The following is a 25,210-nucleotide window of genomic DNA, read 5'->3' on the forward strand; positions in this document are numbered from 1 at the left end:
TGTTGTAATAATTATCCATGTAGGGGTGATGCTACTTTCCATAAAAAGGTGCCAATAGTTCCATCACTGTTTTAGCTAAAGGCTGTCCAACGCCGGAGTATATCTTGAATGAGGAAATGTATTCCGTAATCGAATCACACAGCATCCGAATGAATACGCCATATTTCGTAATTTTCGACGGATTGTAAATTTTAAAATTTAACCATCCACGCCACGGTATCATTCCTTCATCAGTTGAGATGTTTTGACTTAGATTAAAATTTTCTTTAAACTTTTTGGAAAAATAATCAATTACGAATTGCACTTTGAAAAGCCGGTCGGTATTATTTGGTTTATTATTGTTGTCGGAAAAATGTAAAAATGATATTTGTTTAAATCGATTGCGGGATATCGTTTTGCGAAATATCGGTGTTTCTATCAACGAATTCGTTGACCAATAATCATCGATCCTTGCTTTTTTTACAATACCCATAAGTATAGCAAGCCCAAATCATTTTCTAAGTTCAGGTACCGTAACATCCACAAATTTGGCATTTTTTGTATCCAGTTTCCTTCTATTGCAATTTTGACTGTAGTACTTGTTGGTTTCATTGCTAATATATTCAAATAGACTGTTCCCAATATATAATTCTACGATATCCTCGACGCTCTGTGTATCTTTGGAAAATATTTTTGGATCCGGAGATCCTTCAAATTTATTATTGGTCCTCGGTATATCAAAGTCTGACCATTGTGCACTGTCTTCTTCGTTTGATTTATCCGAATTCGGTTGGCAACCGTAGCGTTCGCCGAATTCTTCTTATAGGTATTTCACTATCTTCCGACGATTCTGCTTCACTTTCATTTTTTTGATATCCATTGTCTTCTTCCCAATCGACCAAGTCATCCGGAACGTCAGACAAAACGTCCGCGCATTCATCGTAAATAATCGTATCGTCTTTTTCGTCTGCCATGATTAAAGGGCACAAGTATTTATAAAAACAAAAAACTTGTTGGCGTATGTAACTTATTGTTACCTAAACAAAACACCAACAGAATGCAAAAGATACTAAAGTGCTGTCGCCGGCCACTAAGTGATATTATGCACACTCCACTGTGGTGTCGTCAGCTGTTGGCCGCTATTTCGCGCACGACACCACTGTGGTGTCGCCGGACGGCATAGTGTTAAAATAATATGATATATATCTATTCACTAATTATTTGTAAGAAAATATTCGACGAATTACTATTTTTTGTCACAGATTTATATACTAATTCTTATATATATCTATTATATTTATTATTTTGTATACATTTATCGTGAAGTAAATGCGTATCGATATCGTATTTAACTTATTGTTATGTACGTGTGAAAGGGAAATAGCCAATAGTAGCTTATACATCGATACAATAGACGCATGATGAAACAACATTCCCCATTTGTATTTGTAGTTCATTTTTGTCCATACCTATCGTCGAAGTAAGACTTTGCTTCAAGTGAAAGATAATGAGCAGCCATAAAACATTAAATTCAACAAATAGTTCAATTACTGGTAATAACAAAGGTAGTAAATTTGTAATTTATTTTATTTTATAATACTACTATGATGCTCCAATTATGTGCACTTTGGCGCTGTAATCGCAATATTGAAAAAAGAAGTACGTTGACTGATCTAATTTCGCCATCTAGTGCTCGAAAAAGAAATAATTGTGAGTTTTAGAAGTGTAAGTTCTTAAAATCTATTCTATGTTCATCTAACTATTAAATATATTGTAAGTGATCATAGCCGGTGTGTATTGTCAAGATCAAAGAATAACTTTAGAAAGTTTTATTTATTTGGGTAAAATAATTGTTGTAATTTTATTTGTTACATAGAAAAACAGATTCGATTAACCATCACCATAAATAAATCATAAAAAATGCCCAAAGTAGCTAAGGTAAAATAATTTTTATACATTAGTATATTTTATTTTATAATTATAAATTATACCATAAGCTCCATTTATAATTGTAATACTTATTCGCAATTTAAATCATTTTTAGGTGAAAAATAAAGTACTTGCGGAAATTCAAATCACAACAGAACAGCTATTAAACAAAGGAGAGAAATTTGAAAATATTACCTCCTGTAAAAATAATGATAAAATCTTTATATGATGTTAAACCTATCAATAATTTAACATAGAAAATAATTCATTTATATGTACTTCCTTTTAGCCATCTAAGCAAAATATATCAGATCCCCATGAGTTGGTTGATTATCAACATCGAAAACAAAAGATGTATAAAAATAATATACATAAGAATCGTATGGTTATAACGAATTAAATAAAATATGCCGAATAAGATGAAAGTCAAAAACAAATACAGAGAGCAAGGTACTTTGTATACAAAAGTAGTAAATTTTATAGTATTAGTTATATTAAAAATATTTCAAGGTTTTATATGTCCAATTTATTTTAGATCTATATATGAATGTGCCTTAAATCTTGATCACAGTAATATTATATATTACATAATATTATTATGGTTGAGGTATATTAAAATGGAAATGCGTAATAGACAAATAAATCATAATGCTTGATTCGATTATGTGAGATTAGTAGAATCCAAAGGAAATCCTAATACTGTAAGAGAAATATATAAACGAGCTATAACAAATGTTCCTCCTAAGTAAGTTAAAATACTTACATTTTAACAATTTTAAAGTTATACTTTGAAGTTTTTTTCATAAAATAAATTTTGTACAGGAGAAGCAATATTGGAGACGATATATCTATCTGTGGATAAATTATGCTTTATACGAAAAACTTGACACGGAAGGTATAGATAGATGTCAAATTTACAGGTACAGTTTATTTTATATAAAATTATTGTTATATAATAAGATATAATATTTATAATATTTTATTGTTACATATAAAGATATAACTTTCTATTTTTTTATTTTTTTAAACCTGTTTAGAACTTATTCCACATAAATACATTTTCTAAGATATGGCTGTTTTATACATATTTCAAAATACGACAAAAAAATTTGACTGTAACGAGAAAAACATTGGTATGCTATCATTATAACAATTTTTTTCTTATTTATAAGTTTTGCATTATTGTATTTTTAAATATTTAATTTCATTTAATTTAGAGTATGGCACTGGTGTTTCTCCCAAAAATAAATTGTACTGTGATTACATTGATTTAGAGATACAACTTAGAAAATTTAATAGATGCAGGATTCCATATGATAAATTCCTTGAATTTAGATCTAAAAACTGCATAACATAGATAAAAGTAAACTACTTTTCCTATAGTTACATTTATCTTATTTTTCATCTTACTTATATTTATTTACTTATTATAATGCCTATACAGTGTAAAAAATAAAAACTTTATTAAGAGACATTAACCATGCTAGAGCTATTTATGAACTAGCTGTATCTCATACAAGATAAGTTATATTTCTAAAAATTGCAATTAAATATAATTAAAATTGTATATTGTTTTTCTTTTATTTTTATTTTATATCAAAAACATATTTAATATCTCTATTATTTTTATTATTATTTAAATTGGATGTGCCTGTACTTTTATGAAAATCCTATATAAATTTTGATATATTTCATATATTTAGTGCTAGGCTACTATTTGAGAGATTATTAGAACGAACTCTTCATGTCAAAGTAAGTTTGATTTTGTGATATGAATATATATATTAAACTTAACGATTTATAAATATTTTAATACATTATATTACAGGTTTGGATAGGGTATGCTAAATTTGAATTAGCTAATTTTCCATCGGAAGATAATATTGATAATATTACTTTAGTTTGTAGAATTTTTAAACGTGGGTATGATGCATTACGTTAAATGAAGAAGATGAATTGTTGGAAAAGATGGAGTATGTAGATTAATATTAAATAGTTTTGGAGGAATTTAAATTAAAACAACATTAATCTTTTTTATCATTTCAGAATGATGGATGGGAAGAAATATTCGACTTTGTATTTCCGAAAAACGAATCCCAAAGATCAAATCTTAAATTCTTGGCATTAGCGAAAGTATGAATGAAACAAATCATTTCTAGTGAAACTGTTCAAAATGGAAATAAATAATTAGAATCGGACAATTAAAAATAAGCTATATCTTTTATATTATTATAATATTAGGGTGTCCCATAAGTTTTTTCTGCGCCACACTATGTATGACCTCGAGCCGGCTATGTTAGTAAACATGTAGGTTTATCTATTGTTCGTTTATGACATCAATTTTAGTCATCTCACAGCTTTTTCAAAGTACATTTCATTGGTGACAAAGTCTCCTTTAAAATCTTTTTCTACGTCGTTCAATATGAATAGCCAACAAAAGTATTTGCGGCATGTTATGCTTCATTACTTTAAAAAAGGTCCTGCAAAGGATACTGCAGACGAGATTTGCACCGTTTATGGGAGTGGTACTACAATTATTAGAACCGTCCGCAATTGGTTTAAGAAATATAGAGCTGGCAATTTTGATTTAAAAGTGTATCATCAAGAGTATGCTTGTTGAAAATTCGCGATATAGTGTGCGCGAGATAGTGGATGCCATTAACATTCCCAGAATAACGGTACATAATCATTTAATCAAGATGGGATATGTGAATCGGTATGAAGTCTGGATTCCACGCCAACTGACGGAGACCGACCTTATGAATCGCGTCTCTACATGCAATTTGCTTCTTCAGCAACATGAAAAAAACCTTTTTTAAAGAGGCTTGTCACTGGAGACGAGATTTGGATTTTATATCAAAATATGCATCGAAAACGCACTTGGTCTAAAGAAAATCGATCTTCAATTGTTACGAAACCAGGACTTCATCCGAAGTTCTTTTGTGTATTTGGTAGGACTAGAAAGGTGCAGTGTACTACAAACTCCTTCCACAAAGTGAAATGATCAATTTTTCAAAATATTGCAATCAACTCGATAAATTGAAAGCCGCTATAGTTGAAAAACGGCCAGAATTGGTGAACCGACGAGGTGTCGTTTTTCATCATGACATAAAGTAGCATATTCAACGTAAGACCGCTTGTTGCATTGGCCGTAAGACAGAAACTCTTACAATTTGATAGGGACGTTCTATCTCATCCTCTGTACTCCTCAAATCTTGCTCCATCCGATTATTACTTGTTTCTCTCGTTAAAAACTTCTCTCTGTAATAAATGTCACAAATCCGAGAACGAAATAAAAACGCACCTCGATGAATATTTTGCAAGTAAGTCTCAACAATTTTGGAAAGAGGGCATAATGAGATTTCCTGAGAAATGAAATAAGGTAATAGAGCAGAACGGTTCAAATATAATAAAGTAAATCGACCTTAAACTTTATATTATGTAAAATAAGTAATATACGTATTACTTATTGTATAGTTACGTATTAGTACGTATACAATTGTATAGTTACATAATTCATAAAATGAAAAAGATTAAAAATTATCCATTGATATTTTTTTAATGCAAATACAGTTTATATCTTATAAATAAAAAATAATTTTTTGTAATTTATATTTAAAATCTTTATATCTAAAATCCTTATATTTAATAACTTATATTTAAAAGTGATAATATAGGAGTTCTACAATATATTTAATTACAAATATTAGTAAACGATTTGATATATTTCTATCGTATAACATCTTCGTTGGTTAATTCTCTTTATAATTTATTATTTTGTGTGGTTCTGATTAAATTTACGGTGGTAAAAACAGGTATTTATCATTATTACTATATTTACCACCTGTCGGTAAAGAGATTTCTTAAACATATAACAGTTGGTAATTGTGGTTTATTCTTCTAATCGATTGGTAAATGCTTCCATATAATTTAGCCACATGTTTTTTGTTGATGATGTGCTTATCGTTTTTGACGGATTGTGGAATTTTAATTTCCATGATCATGCTTTTTCCGCGAAATTTATTTTCATTTGCTGTGGAAGTTATTGAGTAATGCCAAATGACAATCATTAGAAACACAAGGTAAGAAGTTCTATACAATTTTTTCCTATTAAATAAACGTTTAAAATTAATAGGACATAATAATAATGAGCTATCAAATTAAAACTCTGATCATAAAAATCATCTACGAAAAACATAATTTTTGGAACTTTCATATTATAAAAGTAAACATTAGCATAAGAAGATTAGTATTTTCTATGTTTATGTAAGAAATGATATATAGTTCATTTCATTATTATTTTTAAATTGATAAATCTTTAAGCATAATTCAATTAACATTAAAGCTATCATTTTGTATGCATATTAAAATTATTTTCTATAACAAAAAAATATTTGATGAAATTAGATTAAGTCCTATATTATGTGAATATATATATATATATATATATATATATATATATATAATGCAGCATGTAAATTAGAAACTTGATTTTGTCATTGCAGGTTATTCAAAAATAGATTTAAATTATGATAAAATAAAATTATATTATAATCTCATATGCTATATTATATCAAACAAATTTATTTTGAAATAGTAAATACAATGCGATGTCTGAAAGTTTCATAACTTTTACTTTATATTAAAATGTCTATGTAAAAGTACAATTTTTGTATAAACATATAGTCTATACAAAAATTTTTCATATAAAATTGTTAATCTTGAATTATTAATGATATTAGAAATCATAACAATTGTAAATAATATAGAATGAGTACATAAATCAGAAAGCAACAAAATAATTTCTATGGATTGGATTTATATTGGACTTTATATGGATTATATTTATATTATACTATTCATATAGGCATATTAGAAACACTTAGTTCAAAAATTATGAAAATGCATTTTTTATAAATTAGTAGTCAAATAAGTTTTTTCAAAATGAAATAGTACGTACATCAGACAGTTAGTATAACTATATACTATGTATCAGAATTAACTGTTTAAAAATGTGATATATATATTTAATCTATTGGTTAAATATGAACTTAATCTCAATCAATATCTGATATCAATATGGCTATAGATATAAAGATGTACAAAATTATGTATAGATACATTCTGTAATATAACCAAGTACTTTTTTCTCTTCTAAACAAAACCTTATTTATTTCTTAAATTTATCTAAATGGGCTCGTTTTTCATAGTATGTATGATAATAATATAATATATATATAATATAATAAAAAAGCAATTAATCAATTTTTAATCTTACAGAATTTTCATATTAAATCATTCTGTTATGTTTTAGATAATAAGACAATAAAATTTTTGATAATAAAATTAAATACAATAAATAATAAATATGTAAGTTCTATTATCAAATAATGTTTTATAATAAGTTTCATGACCTTTATTTTCCTATGATAACCTATACATTATATTTTCAGTTTCAACATAATGATTATCGTCTTATATTACTGTTAGCTTTGAAATAAAATATCAAAAACATTTTCACCTCTCACAAAATTATTTTGTAAAATTTTAATAGAATCGATTTGTTTATTCGATTAATTTTTAACTATATATTTTTAATAAAATGAATGTCAACTATGAAAGTGACTTATAATTAGTTTGAAATTATAAAAAAAGAAACATTTTTCACATTCTGCAAAAGTTTCAATTTTAATAAAATTAGTTCAAATGTTTCGTTAATTTTTAATATAAACATTCTTGTAATTAATTAGGTGCTATTTTAAAAACATTTAAGTAAATTTAGTTTGACATTTTAAACAGCACTTGTATCACTAATCTGAATAAGAAAAATATATATATGGCATTAAAAAGTTGAATGTTCTTAGAACGTAACAGAATATGAAATTTCATTGAACTTCGAAATAATTGATAATTGAGTTTTTACTTTAATAAATTTGATATTATCAAAGACATATCAGCGATGGCTGATATAAATTCAAAATCAATTTTTTTTTTTTTAATTGTCAAATTTAATGTAGATAAAGTTTAAAAAGCGCGAATAGGATTAAAAAACTCATATTTATATAAATTATTTTTGCGATGTAATCGATCGTTAAAAATTTTTATAATTTTTCTTAACTCTTTTTTTTTCTCAACTAAATTTTCGAAGTTTTTCCATCAATAATTATTATCTCGCTTTGCGATCTTTAACTATTAAACCAATAGTGAATATCAAAGTCAAAAATCTTTTAAATATTATTTTCTTTTGTTCTACGACGTGATAAATTCTATTTTTTAATTGGTAAGAATCGATTATACGATACTTTTTCTTCTTCTTTTGTTTCTTTTCTTGCGGACGTTAGGTAGAACGTTCTTTCTTTATTATAATCTGTGGTCCTCTAAGTTTTACGTATTCACGTTGGTTTATCGATCTCTGAATTACTTTTTTCAATTAAACCTATAGATTGGTTAATTTTATTTGAATATAGATATTTTATATAGAGAGTATCCCATTTAAATCAATTCCTGAATATCTGTAATAATACAACAAATATCTGCGATGATATAAAAAAGATTTTTTTATTATTAACAATTATGCAGATATTCGAGAGGATTGATTTAAAGGAGATACATTGTATTATATTATATAGATATTGAATATAAATTAATTATAAAATGTACACATTTCAAGTGAGAAGACCAGGCGATCTACCACTACGTCAGTCACATTGATGAATAATATTTGTAAATAATATTGCTAATTATTAAGTAATTAATGATTTTCGTCTTCTTTTTTTTTGCAAAAGTTTTTATATATAATATCTAAATTTTTTATACCTTTGTTCTATGCTATTGTATTTTCAGAAAGATGGAATGTATTTGGAATGAATTAGAAAAATTCTATGGATCACAAGTAGCAACGTTAGTTAAATAATATTTTTACTTAATCAAAAATTAAGAAATTTTCAAATTTTTTAATAATATCGTTTTTCTTTCAAATCAGATATTGTAAAAACAAGAACTTAATACTTGAGAAAATAAAATGTGGTGCAATTAAATTGCATAATTGTACGGATCTTATGGAATGCTCAAGAATTTTACAAGATGAAAAAGAACAACCCTTATTTTCTGATTTTTTGGCATCACAGTTTGGTATTTCAAAACTGCCATCAAAAAGTAATAAATCGAGAATAAATTCCAGTATCATTGAAATTTCATTCGATTATAATATTTTATTGTTTTCAGAAGAAACTTTAAGTAATGAGAGAAAAATCAAAGAAGAAAATAATCCTTATCTTAGAAATATAAATTTAAAAGTTGTATTAAAAGAAAAATCTAATTTCATATCAACTAAACCTGTTTCGAACAATTGTATTCTTGATACAGCCCTATTTGTTAGAGACATATATAATGATATAATTAAGATAAAAGTGAATAGATTTGATGATGCAGAAGTCGACCAGAATTATTCTAATCAGTTAATGTTTATTTTGAAAAATTTTCAAAAAAAGCATAAGAATTATTCATATAATTTTCATTTAAATAATATATTGGAAAAGAAAAATACAAGAGGATATTATGGCACATTAACACAGTCATGGAAACAAATTGATGAAATTGAAATAGACATAAAAAAAATTAATTATTTTTTTAATAATATTTTAATTAAAGTAGTGCCTTTGGAATTATTTGGTTCCTACAAAAACATAGAAGTTATTCGCAAGCTGATTTATTGCATTCTTAAGAGTGCAAGATTTCAACCAATATATTTAAAATCATACATTAATAGATTAAATGTAAGCTTTCCTCATTATTTCAACTATATTAATAGTTTCAACCATGTATAAAATACTTAGAAGATTATATAAATATTTTATGTTTCAGATTGACAAAATTGAGTGGTTGGAATCTTTTAAAGAGGAATCGGTTAAGTGGCTCATTATCAGTAAATTAATTTATTGGTTCATTAACAAATATATATTATTAATTGTTAATAGGAATTTTTTTGTAACAGTACATCCTGCTGCCATTGGCAAAAGGTTGTACATTAAAAATGGTAAATGGAAAACTATAAGGAAACATTTTGTCAAAGATAGAATCAACAAAAAAGTTTTTATTAATGTTTTTGAGAACAAATGGCTTTCTCCAAAAAGCGAGTTCAGGCTTTTTCTAAAACACTCTGGTTTGAGACCAATAGCGAAAACTAGGTATATTTGGATCGATTATTTTTATTTGTGTAATTTTTGTATTTTACATCATTAAGTAAATTTACAACTTATAGTTATACTAGCAAAGAAGAAGATCATATGACTATATTATTGAAATTCTTAAGACAGCTGTGCGTTACACATTATGGGTTGTCATCAATGTCACAATTTCGAGATAAATATAAAGCTATTGTTTATAAAAGAAATAATTATGATTGCAATAAAATGTGGCTAGTATCTTGTGACATAGATGATGCTTTTAGTTCAATACGATTAGGTACAATTGTAATCTTCTAGTTATTATATATGTTATGGCCTAAATAATTAATACAGGTATTATAAATATAGACAAATAAAATCGAGCACTATAATAAACTTATTATAGAAAACTCTAAAAAGACATAATCTTAACATTACAATTTATTACAATACTTGATTTTGTTTGTCATTATTCATAATGACTGTATTAATAACTTAGTCCGTAACATATATACTGATTATCCATATATTTATTATATATATATATATATTTTTTTTTTTTCAGATAAATTAAATAATATAATCAAAATTTTGTGCGAAAATCTTCCAAATAAATTAGGCCTAAAATGGATGGCATTTTTGCCTATTAAAAGTAAAACTGGAAATTTAAGATTTGAACAATATTTTGTTGATTTGTATGTAGCACTACCGATTGGAACAATTCATGCTCCTACGACTATAAGTATGAGTAAAACTCATATTACTCATATAATGAAGCAGAATTTGTTAGACGATATAAATAAGTGCATATTTGGTCAAAAAGTATGTAATAACAAATCGTCCATCTTTATATGTAATGATACCAGAATTAATAATTTTTTTCTTTTTGTTTTAGATAGAAATAAAGAAAAAAAAATATTTATTAAATAAAGGTATTCTACAGGGTACGATTCTTTCAAATGTATTTTCTGATATATATTATAATTACATATATCATCAGCGAATGTCTGAATTCATGCAATCCGGCATATTATTTCGATACGTAGATGATACATTGTATATTAGTGAAAATAGAGAATCTGCTGAGAAGTAAGAAAAATTAAATATAGTTAATAACAATCCTATATTATGATTACTATATCGTATAATACGATTTATATATTTTTATAGATTTATGGAAACAATAAATAAAGGATTTCCTGAATACAATTGCAGCTTCAAACAATCCAAAATACAGACTAATTTGCCTCATAAAAATAATTATACTACGAATGAAATAAAATTCTTAGGATATAAAATAAATTGTGATAGCTTGGAATCTTTACCATATTTTAAAAATGCTCATCCTTCTCATTTGTTTACACTTGCTATGAAAAATAAGAAATGCGAAGATGCTACTACGTAAGTACTATTTACAGCTTTTAAAACATACTTAAAAAGTATTTCATAGTACTTTGAATAATTAAACTTTTTATAATTATTCATAGGATGTTCAAACAAAGGATTACTAATCACTCATATCTTAGATTATCAAAAATTATATTATATGATCCAACTAAGTGTATACATCGTTTAACAGTTTTTGTAAAACAAATATCTATTATGCAAGCATGGCGAGCTCTTATGTTTATACAAAAACTATTTGGTGATACACATAAACTATACACAAATTATCAAAAGATTTTTCTTATTATTAAAATAAGTAATAGAAAGATTGTAACAGCCATTTTAAATCATTGTACGGAAGGTACGTTAAAAAGTTCAACTACATGAGAATTGAAAATACAGATTCTTAAGTTTATTTCATATATTTTTATATTAAACAGATATACAAAAGAAAAGTAATTTTAATGGAAAAAAAATGAGACAAAAAATTTTTATATCATTGTGGACTGCATACAAACGAATATTTTCCAATGATGCAGTTATATATAAGATATTTGTTGATTTAATCGAAAAAGAAATGGAAAATCGGCGGAGATACATCGGAAAAAAATATATGGTCTAACCCACAAGAACATATTGGCGATTTCTTCATAAATATCATTTGTTTTTTTTTTTTTTTTTTTTATAAAAAACTTTATATGTATCAAATGTACATCTAAAACACTAATACGTTTTTATTTAATAATAGGTTCAATCTGCTTTATTAATTATTATAGCTTGATACTATCTCAACATAATTTTTATCAATTTTTTAACATAATACAAATAGTGACACAAGTAGTGATATTTGATGAATACAATCTATTAGAATTCTTAATATTAAAATATGTTTTTCATTAAAGTTGTGTTTAATTCATACATTAATCATTTTGCATACTCAATATTCAACTCGAAGAACTCTGTTCTTTTTCATGACATAAACAAATCTGAGAGAATTTTAGCAAACATATATTGGAAAAGATTTTATATGTTTAAATTATTACAATCACTCTCAGTAGGTAACAGTTGTCAAATACATCGCTAACGCGCTCTTATGGAACAGATTGTAAATATATTTGTTAACATATCAGAAGATCAATTGATTACTTAGAATTTTTTAGATATCCATCGAAAGAAGACGGAAAAAACTCCAATCAAGTAGAATATGATTTATAGTTATATAAACTATAATATATGTATATATATATAAGTATTTACTAATTATTTTTAATAAAACATTTGATAAAATCTTGTTTTTTGTCGCAAATTTATATATTAATTAATACATGTGTATAATAATGCGGAGAGACTCGCGTTATTCGATAATACGGGAGTTATTGGTGCTATTTCGTCATGAACTGCAATTTCTAATGCGATTCAGCGAAAGTAAAAACTGAGCAATCTCTGTGTATCATACCAAAATTGTCCACCCAACAGAATAATTGGATGCACAGTTCGATAATTGATGAATCCTGTAGCCAAAATATTAAGTAATTCTACGCTTTATAGTCGTCCAAAGAGCAATTTTCATGGATGAAAAATTTAAATTAGCTGTGAAATCTGACCAGACTTTATGTCTACTATTAAAGAAGGTTAGTGAAATTTGTAACAACTGTATTTTTGAATCTTCATTTTGATTATAAAGAGATTATTGCCGATTTCATTTTCGATTGAACACGAGTGGCAGATTGCGGTTCTGCTTTAGCTACTAGGTCTTGCACGATCGACAGTGTATCTATATATTTGTCTTCAAAATTGAATTTTTTGTCCAAATACTTTGTCCAAGAAGAATTGTGTCCAAATATGCATCCGCATCTAGATTCACAAGTCGCAATGAAAAAGGCACAAAGCTCAGATACGAACTTTGTTCTTTACAAAATACATATACCGCATTTCTACAAATTAATGGAAGAATGCAATATTTTTGTTGATTCTTGGAGAAATCGTGAGGAAGATACGTGATAAAAGGCACTTAGTGAATTTTAAATTCAGCAATACATTTGACGTATTGAAATACAATTATTACGATATTCATATGTATTTATTGCATCATTAATCATGCATAGTTAATTATGCTGATTATTTTTAACAATTAATGAAAGCAGTCATTGCCTTCGCAGGTTACGATTGTGGTGATGCTTCATTGAAAATGATTACATTCTTATTCTTCGATGTAGCAGATTGAAAAATATCGAACATTCAAATAATAAACAATCTATGTGCATTTATTACAATTCTCTGAAAAAAACTCGCTAAAAGAATAAAACACATGTTGAAACAGATGGAACGATATTCTACTGTAGGATGCACTCGCAATCATCCATAATAGACGAGTATACCTTTTTCTTACTTAGGCATCAATTATGTCAACAATTACACTCCATTGGAAACCTTTGTGGAAAAGTTGGAAATGTAAAAACGCTCAAGTTTTATTAATGAAAATGTTCAATCTTAGAACTCATTCTAAAAGTATATATGTACATATAAATTTCATTAGCACGTAACATCATTAAAAGAATAACACAAATCTCGCTTATCTGCACATCGTTATGAGGATATTTAAAAAATAACCGACCTGCCTAAAATTTAGAACAGGAAATAAATCGATGCCTTTCTGCATTTACGGATCAAATTCTCGTTATCCTATCGCGTCGTTATCAACATTCTACTATTCCTTTAACCTTAGGTAACCCATGCGCTTATTTAATACCTTCGGAGATATAAACAAAAGTTCAATATCTTTATATACTTCAATATTTTAATTTTACTTATAAAAATACATTTCTTCAACAAATTCATCGAATCTTGTGACTGGAACTTCGCCTTGTAATATAATAAACTTCTTATTAAATTTTAGACCTATTAGAATCGTAGGGATAATATTATTATCCAGTAGGAAACAAATCTTTTATCCTTGGCAAGATCCGCAAGTGGTGACCTAGGATCTATAGAGGGGTAAGTCAGAAGGAATTAATTAAAAAAATCTGAAAAATCAGTTAGTATTTGTCATACTGTAAAACAGATTACTAATTAACTAATACATTGGTGATTAGTTCTAAAGTCTATGTTCTGCATTCGGTGAAATCGATGATTAATCAACAAATGCGTATTTTGCATTCTTAGAAACTGATAATTAAGTAATAATTCCGTATTCTGTATTCTGTAAAATCGATAACTAAATAATAAGTCCGAATTTTGTATTTTGTAAAACTAACAATCAGTTAATAAATGTTCCTCATTTCATATAAAAATTTACTAGATTGCATTCAAAAGTCAGTAAATCTGCAATCAATTAAACAATCCGTATCCTCTTACTAATTCTACTTAATCCGACTAACTCATTGAGATGAAAAATCACTCTTATATACCACTTACAGAAAAGGTAACTAACTTGAAATCTTTATTCTAATATCCTGTCTGCTGCCTCATTCATTCCCAACCTATTTATTTATCAGATCTCTATTTGTTTCATCCTATCGACCTGTGTCTCTCTATTCTGTGACTCGTTATTAACTTCACGTTTCTTAAGTTCAACTCCTGGTAAAGATTTCACGGCCTGACCAAAAAGTGAATTATGATACAAGATGTTACAGCAAGAACAGTAGATTCTTGTTATTCTCTCGAGTCGCGTTGGATCAATTGAAATAAATTTCAGTCAAATCAAACAAAATTTCTACTTATCGAATCTGTCGATGATTGTGAAACGCGAAAATCATCGTTTTTTCCAGTCGATTAAAAATTTTTATCTAGAATCTAACTAAACGATTTCTTGATTCTTATATATTCCAATTGGACAGATCGATTGAGATTGTTTCCAGTTTCTAGGAGCAGTTTTTTTTTTTAAATTTCTCGGGTGCTAGCAGTTGTCGGTATTAGCAAATAGGATCTTTGGTATATCTTGTAATACCGATCCCCGTTGATTTAGGCTCGTAGCATTTCATGCATCTTGTGATTAATTCTGCTGATTATTATTGGGTTGGCAACTAAGTGATTGCGGATTTTGTCGATAGATGGACTTTACACTTTCCGCAATCACTTAGTTGCCAACCCAATAAAACTGTTCATTACCTCTGGTTTTTTAATGGATTACGTCATCTATGAGAACAAGCGTAATTCTTGATCAATTTTAATGAACAAGATCTCATTTTAAAGACGAAGATTTTATCTATGGTGTCTTTTCTGTGGATTTTTAAAAAAGCTTTATTTTCTTTAAAAAAAATCATGTTAAAAAATGGTATTTCTTCAAGTATAGTTTATGCACAAACAAAAAGTTTTTTTTAAATTTCAGTCATTCCGTAAGGATGCCATAGATTAAACCATCGTCCTTAAAATAAAATCTTCATTAAAATTGGTTGAGAATTACTTCTGTTCTCCTTGATGGGGTAAATGCTGTTTTCGACATTTTTCGCGAAGAAAAAGTTTAGTACTATGACGTCTCTCGAAATTTGCGGCAAAAGAGATGAAACTCGTGATTTTCATATATTGTTGGGGAAAAAGAAATCTATTATTTTTTTGGTAGATGGCTGTAGTGATCGTTATTTAGTAAAGTATCGATCAAACAATTTCAGATTTATGCTCGTTGTCAAGGTAACATTTCACACTAAAAAAATTCTTTTGCTGCTTTTGTTTGGTCCATTCAGTTGTGAGTTACAGGATGTTAAAAGTGGAAATCAACAAAGAGAAAATTCGGTACATTTTACAGTTTTTCTTTGATAAAGGCGAAAATGCAAACTAGGCGGCTGAAATTGTGAATCGTGTTTATGATCCCGATACTGTAACAGCTAATTACAGTGCAATTTTGGTTTCGTCGATTCCGTTCAGATATTTTTGATGTTAAAGATGCACCTCGTACAGGCAGGCCCGTCGTCGAAAGTGTCGATAAAATCACAGAAATAATCGAAGTTGACCGGCATGTTAGTAGTCGTAGCATCGTCCAGGAGCTAAAGATCGACCATAAAATAGTTTTAAACCATTTACACAAAGCTGGATTCAAATAGAAGCTCGGTGTTTGGGTGCCACACCAATTAACACCAAAAAACATGATGGATCGAATTTCCATCTGCGAAGCCTTGGCCAAACGGAATGAAATCGATCCATTTCTTAAACGGATGGTGACTGGGGATGAGAAATGGGTCACATACGACAATTTTGTGCGAAAACGATCGTAGTCAAAGCGCGGTGAAGCAGCTCAAACGATGGCCAAACCAGGATTAACGGCAAGGAAGGTTCTGCTGTGGATTTGGTGGTACTGGAAAAGAATCATTTATTATGAGTTGCTTCCATATGGCCAAGCACTAAATTCGGATCTCTACTGTCAACAACTGGACCGTTTGAAGCTAATGATTGACCAGAAACGGCCAGAATTGGCCAACAGAAGAAGTGTTGTGTTCCATAAGGACAATGCCAGGCCATACATGTCTGTAGTGATTCCCCAGAAACTCCGGAAGCTTGGTTGGGAAGTTTTAATGCATCCATCATATAGTCTGGACCTGGCACCAAACGATTATTATCTTTTTCTCGCATTGCAAAAATTCCTGAGTGATAAAAAATCGGAATCAAGAAAAGATTATGAAAAACGATTACTAGAGTTTTTCGCCAATAAGGATCAAGACTTCTATGAGAGAGGCATTATGAAGCTACCTTTAAAATGGCAACAAATTATAGAACAAAACAGTGCATATTTGACCCAAATCGGACAATGTGAAACATGTTAACCCTTTGAGTGCTGAATACTCGTGGCCTATGCAGTCCGTACGGACGGCGCACGACTGGCGCTGACGATCACCACGGACTGAATACTTTTTCGCGCAATAAAAACAATTACCGAACATATACATTTGACCATAGTACACTGATCATTTTTGCCAGGCGCGTATTTGCGTCCACAGTACATACTGGTAGCATCTACCGAGCGCGTATTTACGTCCAGTCTATATCGATAGCTTTCGCTAGACGCATATGTGCGCCCATAGCACTTAAAGGGTTAAATAAAGTCTTGAAGTTCACGCAAAAATAATGGATTTCTTTTTCCCCAATCTAATATACTCTTGAATAATGTATGTTTTACATACGTGAAATAGCGATTGCCGTGAAATAGCGATTGCTTTTTGTTGTGTACGTAAATAGCTGATGCTTAAATTTTTTTAACATTTCCGAACGCAAAGAAATGGGTTTTACTGATAGGTTTTGCTTGTACGGAGAAGCTACGAATACTTACTCAATCATTTTAATGAGCTTTGGTCAGATGATTCTATGGCAATAATAAGGAAATACATGTCCTATCGTTTATATCAAGGGATCTAAGTTTCTAAAATATTATTAAATTTTGAAAAAATTTGTAGTTTCTTTTAATTTTATATATTAGAAAAGACAAGATTTTTACAAGCAGTGTTTAGTACATTGATAAGCTTTTAGATTCGTAATTCAGAAACTGTAAGTTCGATGCTAAAAAGTATTCCAATAGTTTTTGTTTATTATATCGATGTAAACGAAAATAATGAATTAATTTTCTTTTTTTCCTGTTTGGATAATTTAAGGTGTTACTATCCAATATCTAATATTTATTTCCTCTACTGATTGTTGACATGAATTTCGCGGTAATCTATGCTAGATAGGACACAGCAACGGTATAATTTTGTTCAATGACAAATGCATCTAAAGTATATATATTTGTCGATTATTTGTTCAAAATTGATAATTATTGAACATATACATTATATTTTATTTTTAATAAAGATCAAAACACGAGTTCGTTTCGACATTATCTACGAGATTTTTCTGCTTTTTTGTTTTATTTTATTATGGTTTCTGCAGGAATTTACTTCATATTATTACTATTACTACAACTATACTAATAAGAAAAAGAAACAGAAGATACTTATATTATATACATCATATATATAATGACGGTAATTTATGATAACAAAGAAGGAAAAATATTTCATTTTACGTGGTGGTTTGACGCGTGAATTCTCAACAAATTATGTGCTTGATAATTTCGACACATGACCGCCCATCTAATAAAACATATTAAGAAAAGTATGAAACGTTTCTTTTGTTTTCATCCGCTATAGTTTCTCTTTGTCTTACTATCTTATAATTGTTATGCATTTGTTTCCACATAATTTCTTACCTACGATCAGTTGAAGCTAATTATCTTTACTATTATAAAATGTAATAAATAATATCTAGACGTATATAAATAATATTTAAATACATTTTTATTATTATTATTATATTATATTATATTATATTATATTATATTATATTATATTATATTATATTATATTATATTATATTATATTATATTATATTATATTATATTATATTATATTATATTATATTATATTATATTATATTATATTATATTATATTATATTATATTATATTACATTATTATTATTATTATCAGTAATAGTAATAGTAGCATATTATTATTAGTAATAGTAATAGTCAAAGTCTTATAGAGTGGGCTAGTCCTACAGGGGCAACCACGTAAAAAAAACGCTTGGAGTTCTACTTCATAGGTAGTGTGGAAATCAACTCATGTTTTATTTTGTATTAATCGCTCATTTCTCTCTCTCTCTCTCTCTCTCTCTCTCTCTCTCTCTCTCTCTCTCTCTCTCTCTCTCTCTCTTTTTCTCTCTCTTTCTCTCTGAACGTAAAATTGTTCGAGCTGAATCAATACGATCAAAATTCATATAAACCGATCATTTCAATGTTTATATACAATTCAAATCGAGTCGTTTCTAGTTCGGTTTGGTTTACCTAGGTCACTATCTGAAAACTAAAAATAGTTTTGATAATTAGTACTTTGATTAAAAGATTAAATAAAAATACAAAAAGTACTTTGTGATGATCAACTTTGAATTTCTATTCACCATGAGAAAATTAGAAATAATCATTACTGTAGGAAATAACGTAATTACAGACTTTTAATAACAAATTTAAGTAATGTAAGAGACCGTTCACGGCGATATGTGTATATGCTGATAAATCAACGTAACTCCCGCATTCCTATTAGATCTTGCTGGATTCTTTAGCTTAAAACATATAATTGATGTGCACATGATAAGAGATGAAATAAAAATACATAAAGTACCTTGGACTAATCAATTTTGTATATTCATTCATTAAATAAAAAGAAAAAGTTTACTAGAATATACAGGATGAATTATTTAAATATGAAGATTAGAAAAAGTATAGAATTTATATTTATATATCTATATAGAAACTATATAAAATGTATCAAGTGTCACGTCTTCGTGTATAGGTCAACCAGAAACTATGAGACACTTCAAAGAAGAGAAACCCTTATAGGCACAAATACGTGTGCAATGTAGAGCAATGGTACATTTACCACTTTTCATTTGTTTTTCCTCTATTTTTCCCATAAGAATAATCATTTCCAGCTTATAGTTAATAAATAATTTAGAACTATCTATAAGACACGTAGTAAAGAAATACGAGAAGACAAAGAAGAACAAAAAGTACATGCAGGAATGTAGATGCGTCATGCCTCTTCCACCCTTGGCAACGGAGCGTGCCAAAGAGCTACACGTGCAGAGATAAAGCTGACCAAGGAAGTACATGCAGGAATAGCATAACGCAATGGCTTATCGCTCTTGACGACAGGAAAACGCGCGACAACGACTCCTGCAAGGGACGCGTGCAAGTGATGCGCATGCACAGAAACGCGCCTAGCGACTAGATGCCTTAATCTAATGCCTTTATCGTGTCTTTATTAGCTTCAACCAGCCTTCCAGAACGTGGTGCATCTTCAACATCAAAATTGCCGGATCGAAATTTTGCAAACCAGTTCTGGCATTGACGTACTGTTAACACATCTTCTTCATACACATCGGTTAATTTCTTTCTGGCTTGAACAGCATTTTTACCTTTTCTATAGTAAAAAAGTAAAAGGTGACGAAAATGCTGCTTATTGCTTTCCATATTTAAAAGGGCACCAATCAAAAACTACTGCGTAGATCAATTGGACTTTTTCACACACACACCTTGCTATATCAGCTCTCAAAACATATAATGATTATGCGGTTTAAGTGTGAAGTTGAGTGCAAAAAGTACAATTAAATCCTCTGTCGGGAAAAAACGAAATTACTTTCCGAACAACCCAATATAATCCTCTTCATCTATTCCTTATGTGCAGATTATTCTTTCGCTTACTTGATATTTTTTGATTGTTATCGTATATGCATGCCTTACAATGATGTAATAATAATGTGTAATGGAATAGAACCTGTACAATCTAATAAATTAAAACATATATATTTACATATTCTAGAATAGGGTTGCTACCCAATAATTCCTCGTTATTACTCCCATATTAGAGTCATATGAGATACGCCAATGGCACACAAACCAGGGACATTTTGAAAAACTTAATAATTTGTGAATATAAAAACGTTATTTTTATTGAATGACCAATTATTTCTATCAAATGAATAATTATAACAGCAGATTAAGCTTAGAAGACTTAGCAAATGCTACAATATGACATTGATAATTTAAGTTAAGTGGGTTTACTGTATAAGTAAACTATATAGTTTACTGTATAAATTCACATATTATATTGTTTAATTATTTAGAAGTAAAATTAAAAAAAAAGAAAAAAGACTAATAATTGTGGGATCGTTTGTTTAAATCCTGCGCTATTTTTTCTTTTTATTATTTAATTTTTTTATTCATAAATGTTTACTCCTTTTTAATTTAATCATTATCATTTTCAAATGTCAAATTTATCAGATCTACGTTAATTAACAAGTATTTATCTTTTTTTTATAAAAAATGTATATTCTTAAAATAATTTTTAAACATAAATATTTAAAATAAATAAAATTTTTTGAATTTGTATGTCAAAGATGTCGGATAAAAAAGGAATATATTTTAGTTCCAGAAATTATGAGTAAATCAAGTAAATAATAATATATCATATTTAATTATTATATATTCCATTTTCTATTGTATACATTAGATGTATACAATAGAAGTATACATACCAAAGATCCAAATAATACAGACAAATATCTAAGTAATTAATCATCGCTTCAACTAGTCTGTATGATTCCACATTAAACGTTCTTAAAGTATCCATATTTTATGGAATTACCGTTTTCAATAAAAAATTCGACATTTTTTTCAAGAGGTAATAAAAATAAAAAGACGCATTTTTATATAAAAAATGATAAATATCTGTTAATTAATATAAATCTGATAAATTTGACATATGGAAACGATCTAAGTATTAAAATGAATAAAAAACAAAAAAATGAAAAAAAATTGTACTGACTGAAATTTGTATCTGCAATCCAACGATTATAGGCTTAGAATGCTCCACATTCCACAGAGTCATGCATCTCGTTATCAAAATATTAACACTGCTAGCACGAAGAAGTTTCAGGAAGCTGGCTGAGGAGTACATAAAGAGACTGAAACAGTTATCAGATTAAAACTACAATAGAAAAATTAGAACAAATGTTTAGAACAAATGATAGAACCGAAGTTTAAAATTAGTGTTTAATTAATAATATAATAAGTAAAAGTTAAATATATTTTATTTCGGCGAAACAAATTTTTTAAATTACGTAGTGCCTGTGGCATGTTATAATTTTTTAATAAAGAACTAATTAACCTTCGACCGTAATTACTAAAATGATATTTTCAATAAAAACTGATTATTTTAGTGTAAATAAAGTTACTTTTCTTTCAATTACACGCGGGTGTCAATTAATCTTCGCAAACAAAATAATCGATACTCGAAATAAATGTAATAATATGGTGACAAAGTTTCATCGTATTCTACGCATGTTTCAAAAAGATTTGCAAATATACAACTTCAAGTATTTCAAAAATATTTAAAAATTATTTAACTTTTATTTGTCAAATTTTATATATAAAAAAAGCGATTTTTCCCTATTTTTTAATTGTTCTAGTTTTTATTTAAGAAAGATGACATTAAAGTATTAAAACTTACTCCTCATATACTATTATACATTATATTACTCGGCATTATTCCAAATCAACTTTTCGATAATGCCTGAGAAGTCCATGTTACTGTTGCAACAAATTAAAATCCGTGTGAAGATCTTCACGTGTTATAAATATAAAAAATTACAAAAATTCCGTAAGATTACAGATCCCACTACTTCCATTTGTGTACCCTTCAATAATGAATAAGTAATAATCCCGAGTAGAATGAATTAACTTACCAAACTTATACATCTCATTATCAATACTCATACGTATAAATAAAAGTATTTATCTCTTTATATCAAATTACAAGTTTAATTTCGAAAAATCTCCAATTCCCTTCGAGTAATACTTGTTACGATCATAAGACATAGCAGAGATCATACAATTTTTACTGCATTAGTCGATCCATCTTGGTATTCTCTATAAAAATATATTAATATATTTATGCCGGAAAATCATTAGCTTAGAAAATATTTTAATTTCAATATTGCTAAGAAACCCTGTTATACAAATGTTCAATAATTACTAAAATGTATTGGGTCGTTTGGAAAGTCATTTCGTTTTTTCCCGACAGAGGATTTAATTGTATTTTTTTGAACCTAACTTCACACTTAAGCCGCATAATCATTATATGTTTTGAGAGCTGATATAGCAAAGTTTGTGTGTGAAAAAGTCCAATTGATCTACGCAGTAGTTTTTGATTTTAAATATGAAGAGCAATAACTAGCATTTTCGTCATATTTTACTTTTTTACTATAGAAAAGGTAAAAATGCTGTTCACGCCAGAAAAAAATTAACAGAAAAAAAATTAATATGTGTATGGAGAAGATGTGTTGACAGTACGCCAGTGCCAGAACTGGTTTGCAAAATTTCGATCCGGCAATTTTGATGTTGAAGATGCACCACGTTCTGGAAAGCCAGTTACAGCTAATAAAGACACGATAACGGCATTAGTTGATGCAAATCGGCAAATAATAACACTTGAAATCGGTGAAAAGTTAAATTTATCAAATTCCACTATTTATGACCACTTGAAAGGCCTGGGTTTAACCCCGAAGCTCGATATATGGGTTCCCCATGTTCTCACGTTGAGGAATTTGTGTCGTCGCGTTGACGTCTGTGATTCGCTTCTCAAACGTCGCGAAAATGATCCATTTTTGAAGCGCATCATTACTGGGGACGAAAAATGGGTTGTATATAACAATGTCAAACGCAAGAGATCATGGACCAAAAAAGATGAACCGGCTCAAAGCATTTCCAAAGTCAATATCCATCAAAAAAAGGTGATGCTGTCTGTTTGGTGGGATTTTAAAGGAATCGTTATTTTTTTGAGATTTTACCGGATAACACAACAATTAATTCGGAAGTCTACTGTCATCAGCTGGATAAACTGAATGATGCACTTCAACAGAAAAGGCCAGAATTAATCAACAGAAAAAGTATAGTGTTCTACCAAGATAATGCGCGACCTCATACAAGTTTGGTCTCTCGCCAAAAGCTTTTACAGCTTGAATGGGATACAATGCCACATCCACCATATTCTCCAGATCTGACAGCTTCGGATTATTATTTGTTCTGGTCACTGCAAAATTTTTTAGACGGTGAAACCTTCACTTCAAATGAGAAGGTCAAAAATCACCTCGATCAGTTTTTTGCCAGCAAAGACTAAAAATTTTATGAGCGTGAAATTATGCTACTACCAGAAAGATGGCAAAAGGTATTGGATCAGAATGGCCAATATATAATTTAATAAAATATTTGTTCATTATACGAAAATTCTTTCTTTTTCACAAAAAAAAAAACGAAATGACTTTCCGAACGACCCAATAGAAAGAATAGTAATAAAAGAGCGGCAGCTTTTTAGCAATATTTAAATTAAAATATTTCTTAAACTAAGGATTTTTCGACATATATACTTATTTTTTAATATTTAATACTTTTTTGTATTGAATTTTATTTTTTAATATTTAATACTTTTTATAAAAAATTTCGAACTACATCAACTAATATATTAAAAAATATATGATCCTATTTTCAAAAACAAAGTTGACCTTCACATGACCTTTATGCATCCACCTACAAAAAAAACTAATACCATCAGAGTCATTCAATTTTTATTTGTAACATTTTCTGCTATGGATAATAATAATAATGGAAATCAAGATGTACATATCAGTTGATATATATTTTTAATTGTAATTAATTTTTTTTTACATATATTAGAAAAATGAGGATATTAAGTTGTACATACGTTTTAAAGGGTAGAATTAGAAGCTATAATATCATCATTATAATTCATCAAATATTAAATATATACAAAACAAAATAGTAACGGTTAATTAGATTTACTATAATATAGTATTAGAATTACGAATACTTTTAATACTTATGTATTTCTTCATGGAGATTATCTAAAAGAATCTCGTTTTTTCTTTTTATAAAATATTCTATATGTACATACACGTACGCGCACGCACACATACATATATTCTTAATAAATAATTAATAAATTATAACTATAACATTTAAATAATAAAAAATAGAAGCATAAGAAATTGCATTATGTTTATCTTCTTGTATGTTAATAATATCGTACTTGTAAGTAATGGCATCATGTAAAAACAAATGCAACAATTCTTTGATTGATAATCTACAAATTAAAAATATTGCATAATGTTATGCATTCAAATGCTATTATATATATTAATTATTATATATATAAA

The 25,210-nt window shown here is 28.0% G+C and overlaps 2 protein-coding genes and 1 long non-coding RNA gene across 9 annotated transcripts; all 3 read left to right on the forward strand.

Moving 5' to 3' along the window:
- The first annotated feature begins 1,674 nt into the window (after positions 1-1,674).
- Positions 1,675-4,788, forward strand: LOC124955127. Of its 5 annotated transcripts, none has more exons than XR_007102769.1 (10): positions 1,675-1,752; positions 1,856-1,917; positions 2,024-2,108; positions 2,198-2,358; positions 2,444-2,653; positions 2,731-2,828; positions 2,946-3,041; positions 3,612-3,660; positions 3,737-3,881; positions 3,955-4,788. It is a non-coding gene; the product is annotated as an uncharacterized LOC124955127 (long non-coding RNA). The 5 variants fall into 5 exon arrangements; XR_007102768.1 differs by having other exon boundaries at positions 1,678-1,769; XR_007102770.1 differs by having other exon boundaries at positions 1,735-1,917; positions 3,737-3,747; positions 3,810-3,881.
- Positions 4,789-5,721: 933 nt separating this feature from the next.
- On the forward strand, positions 5,722-12,751 carry LOC124955128 (telomerase reverse transcriptase-like). 3 transcript variants are annotated; one of them, XM_047509078.1, is made up of 12 exons: positions 5,723-5,990; positions 8,579-8,631; positions 8,752-8,808; positions 8,891-9,063; positions 9,133-9,683; positions 9,772-10,094; positions 10,169-10,371; positions 10,639-10,895; positions 10,969-11,162; positions 11,244-11,474; positions 11,561-11,820; positions 11,900-12,751. In XM_047509078.1, the coding sequence occupies exons 3-12, from the start codon at positions 8,756-8,758 to the stop codon at positions 12,079-12,081; spliced, it is 2,427 nt and encodes an 808-aa protein (XP_047365034.1). In that variant the 5' UTR covers positions 5,723-5,990; positions 8,579-8,631; positions 8,752-8,755; the 3' UTR covers positions 12,082-12,751. The 3 variants fall into 3 exon arrangements, with proteins under 3 accessions (XP_047365033.1, XP_047365034.1, XP_047365032.1); XM_047509077.1 differs by lacking the exon at positions 8,579-8,631 and having other exon boundaries at positions 5,722-5,990; positions 9,136-9,683; XM_047509076.1 differs by lacking the exon at positions 8,579-8,631.
- A 10,266-nt stretch (positions 12,752-23,017) lies between these two features.
- Positions 23,018-24,156, forward strand: LOC124955257 (histone-lysine N-methyltransferase SETMAR-like). Its single transcript, XM_047509422.1, has 3 exons — positions 23,018-23,072; positions 23,328-23,770; positions 23,869-24,156. The coding sequence occupies exons 1-3, from the start codon at positions 23,018-23,020 to the stop codon at positions 24,154-24,156; spliced, it is 786 nt and encodes a 261-aa protein (XP_047365378.1).
- The last annotated feature ends 1,054 nt before the right edge of the window (positions 24,157-25,210 follow it).

Source organism: Vespa velutina, chromosome 17, assembly GCF_912470025.1.
Source record: "Vespa velutina chromosome 17, iVesVel2.1, whole genome shotgun sequence".
In the NCBI taxonomy this organism is placed as follows: domain Eukaryota; kingdom Metazoa; phylum Arthropoda; class Insecta; order Hymenoptera; family Vespidae; genus Vespa; species Vespa velutina.

Bases quoted from the DNA above. Each gene is read 5' to 3' on its own strand.
- LOC124955128 (XM_047509076.1), top strand. From the start codon at position 5,968: ATGACAATCATTAGAAACACAAG. The intron at 5,991-8,751 runs GTAAGAAGTTCT...TTGTATTTTCAG, and splicing joins ACAATCATTAGAAACACAAG to AAAGATGGAATGTATTTGGA. The intron at 10,095-10,168 runs GTATATTTGGAT...TACAACTTATAG, and splicing joins AGACCAATAGCGAAAACTAG to TTATACTAGCAAAGAAGAAG.
- LOC124955257 (XM_047509422.1), top strand. From the start codon at position 23,018: ATGTATTGGGTCGTTTGGAAAGTCATTTCGTTTTTTCCCGACAGAGGA. The intron at 23,073-23,327 runs GTATTTTTTTGA...ATGTGTTGACAG, and splicing joins TCCCGACAGAGGATTTAATT to TACGCCAGTGCCAGAACTGG. The intron at 23,771-23,868 runs GTGATGCTGTCT...TACTGTCATCAG, and splicing joins TCAATATCCATCAAAAAAAG to CTGGATAAACTGAATGATGC.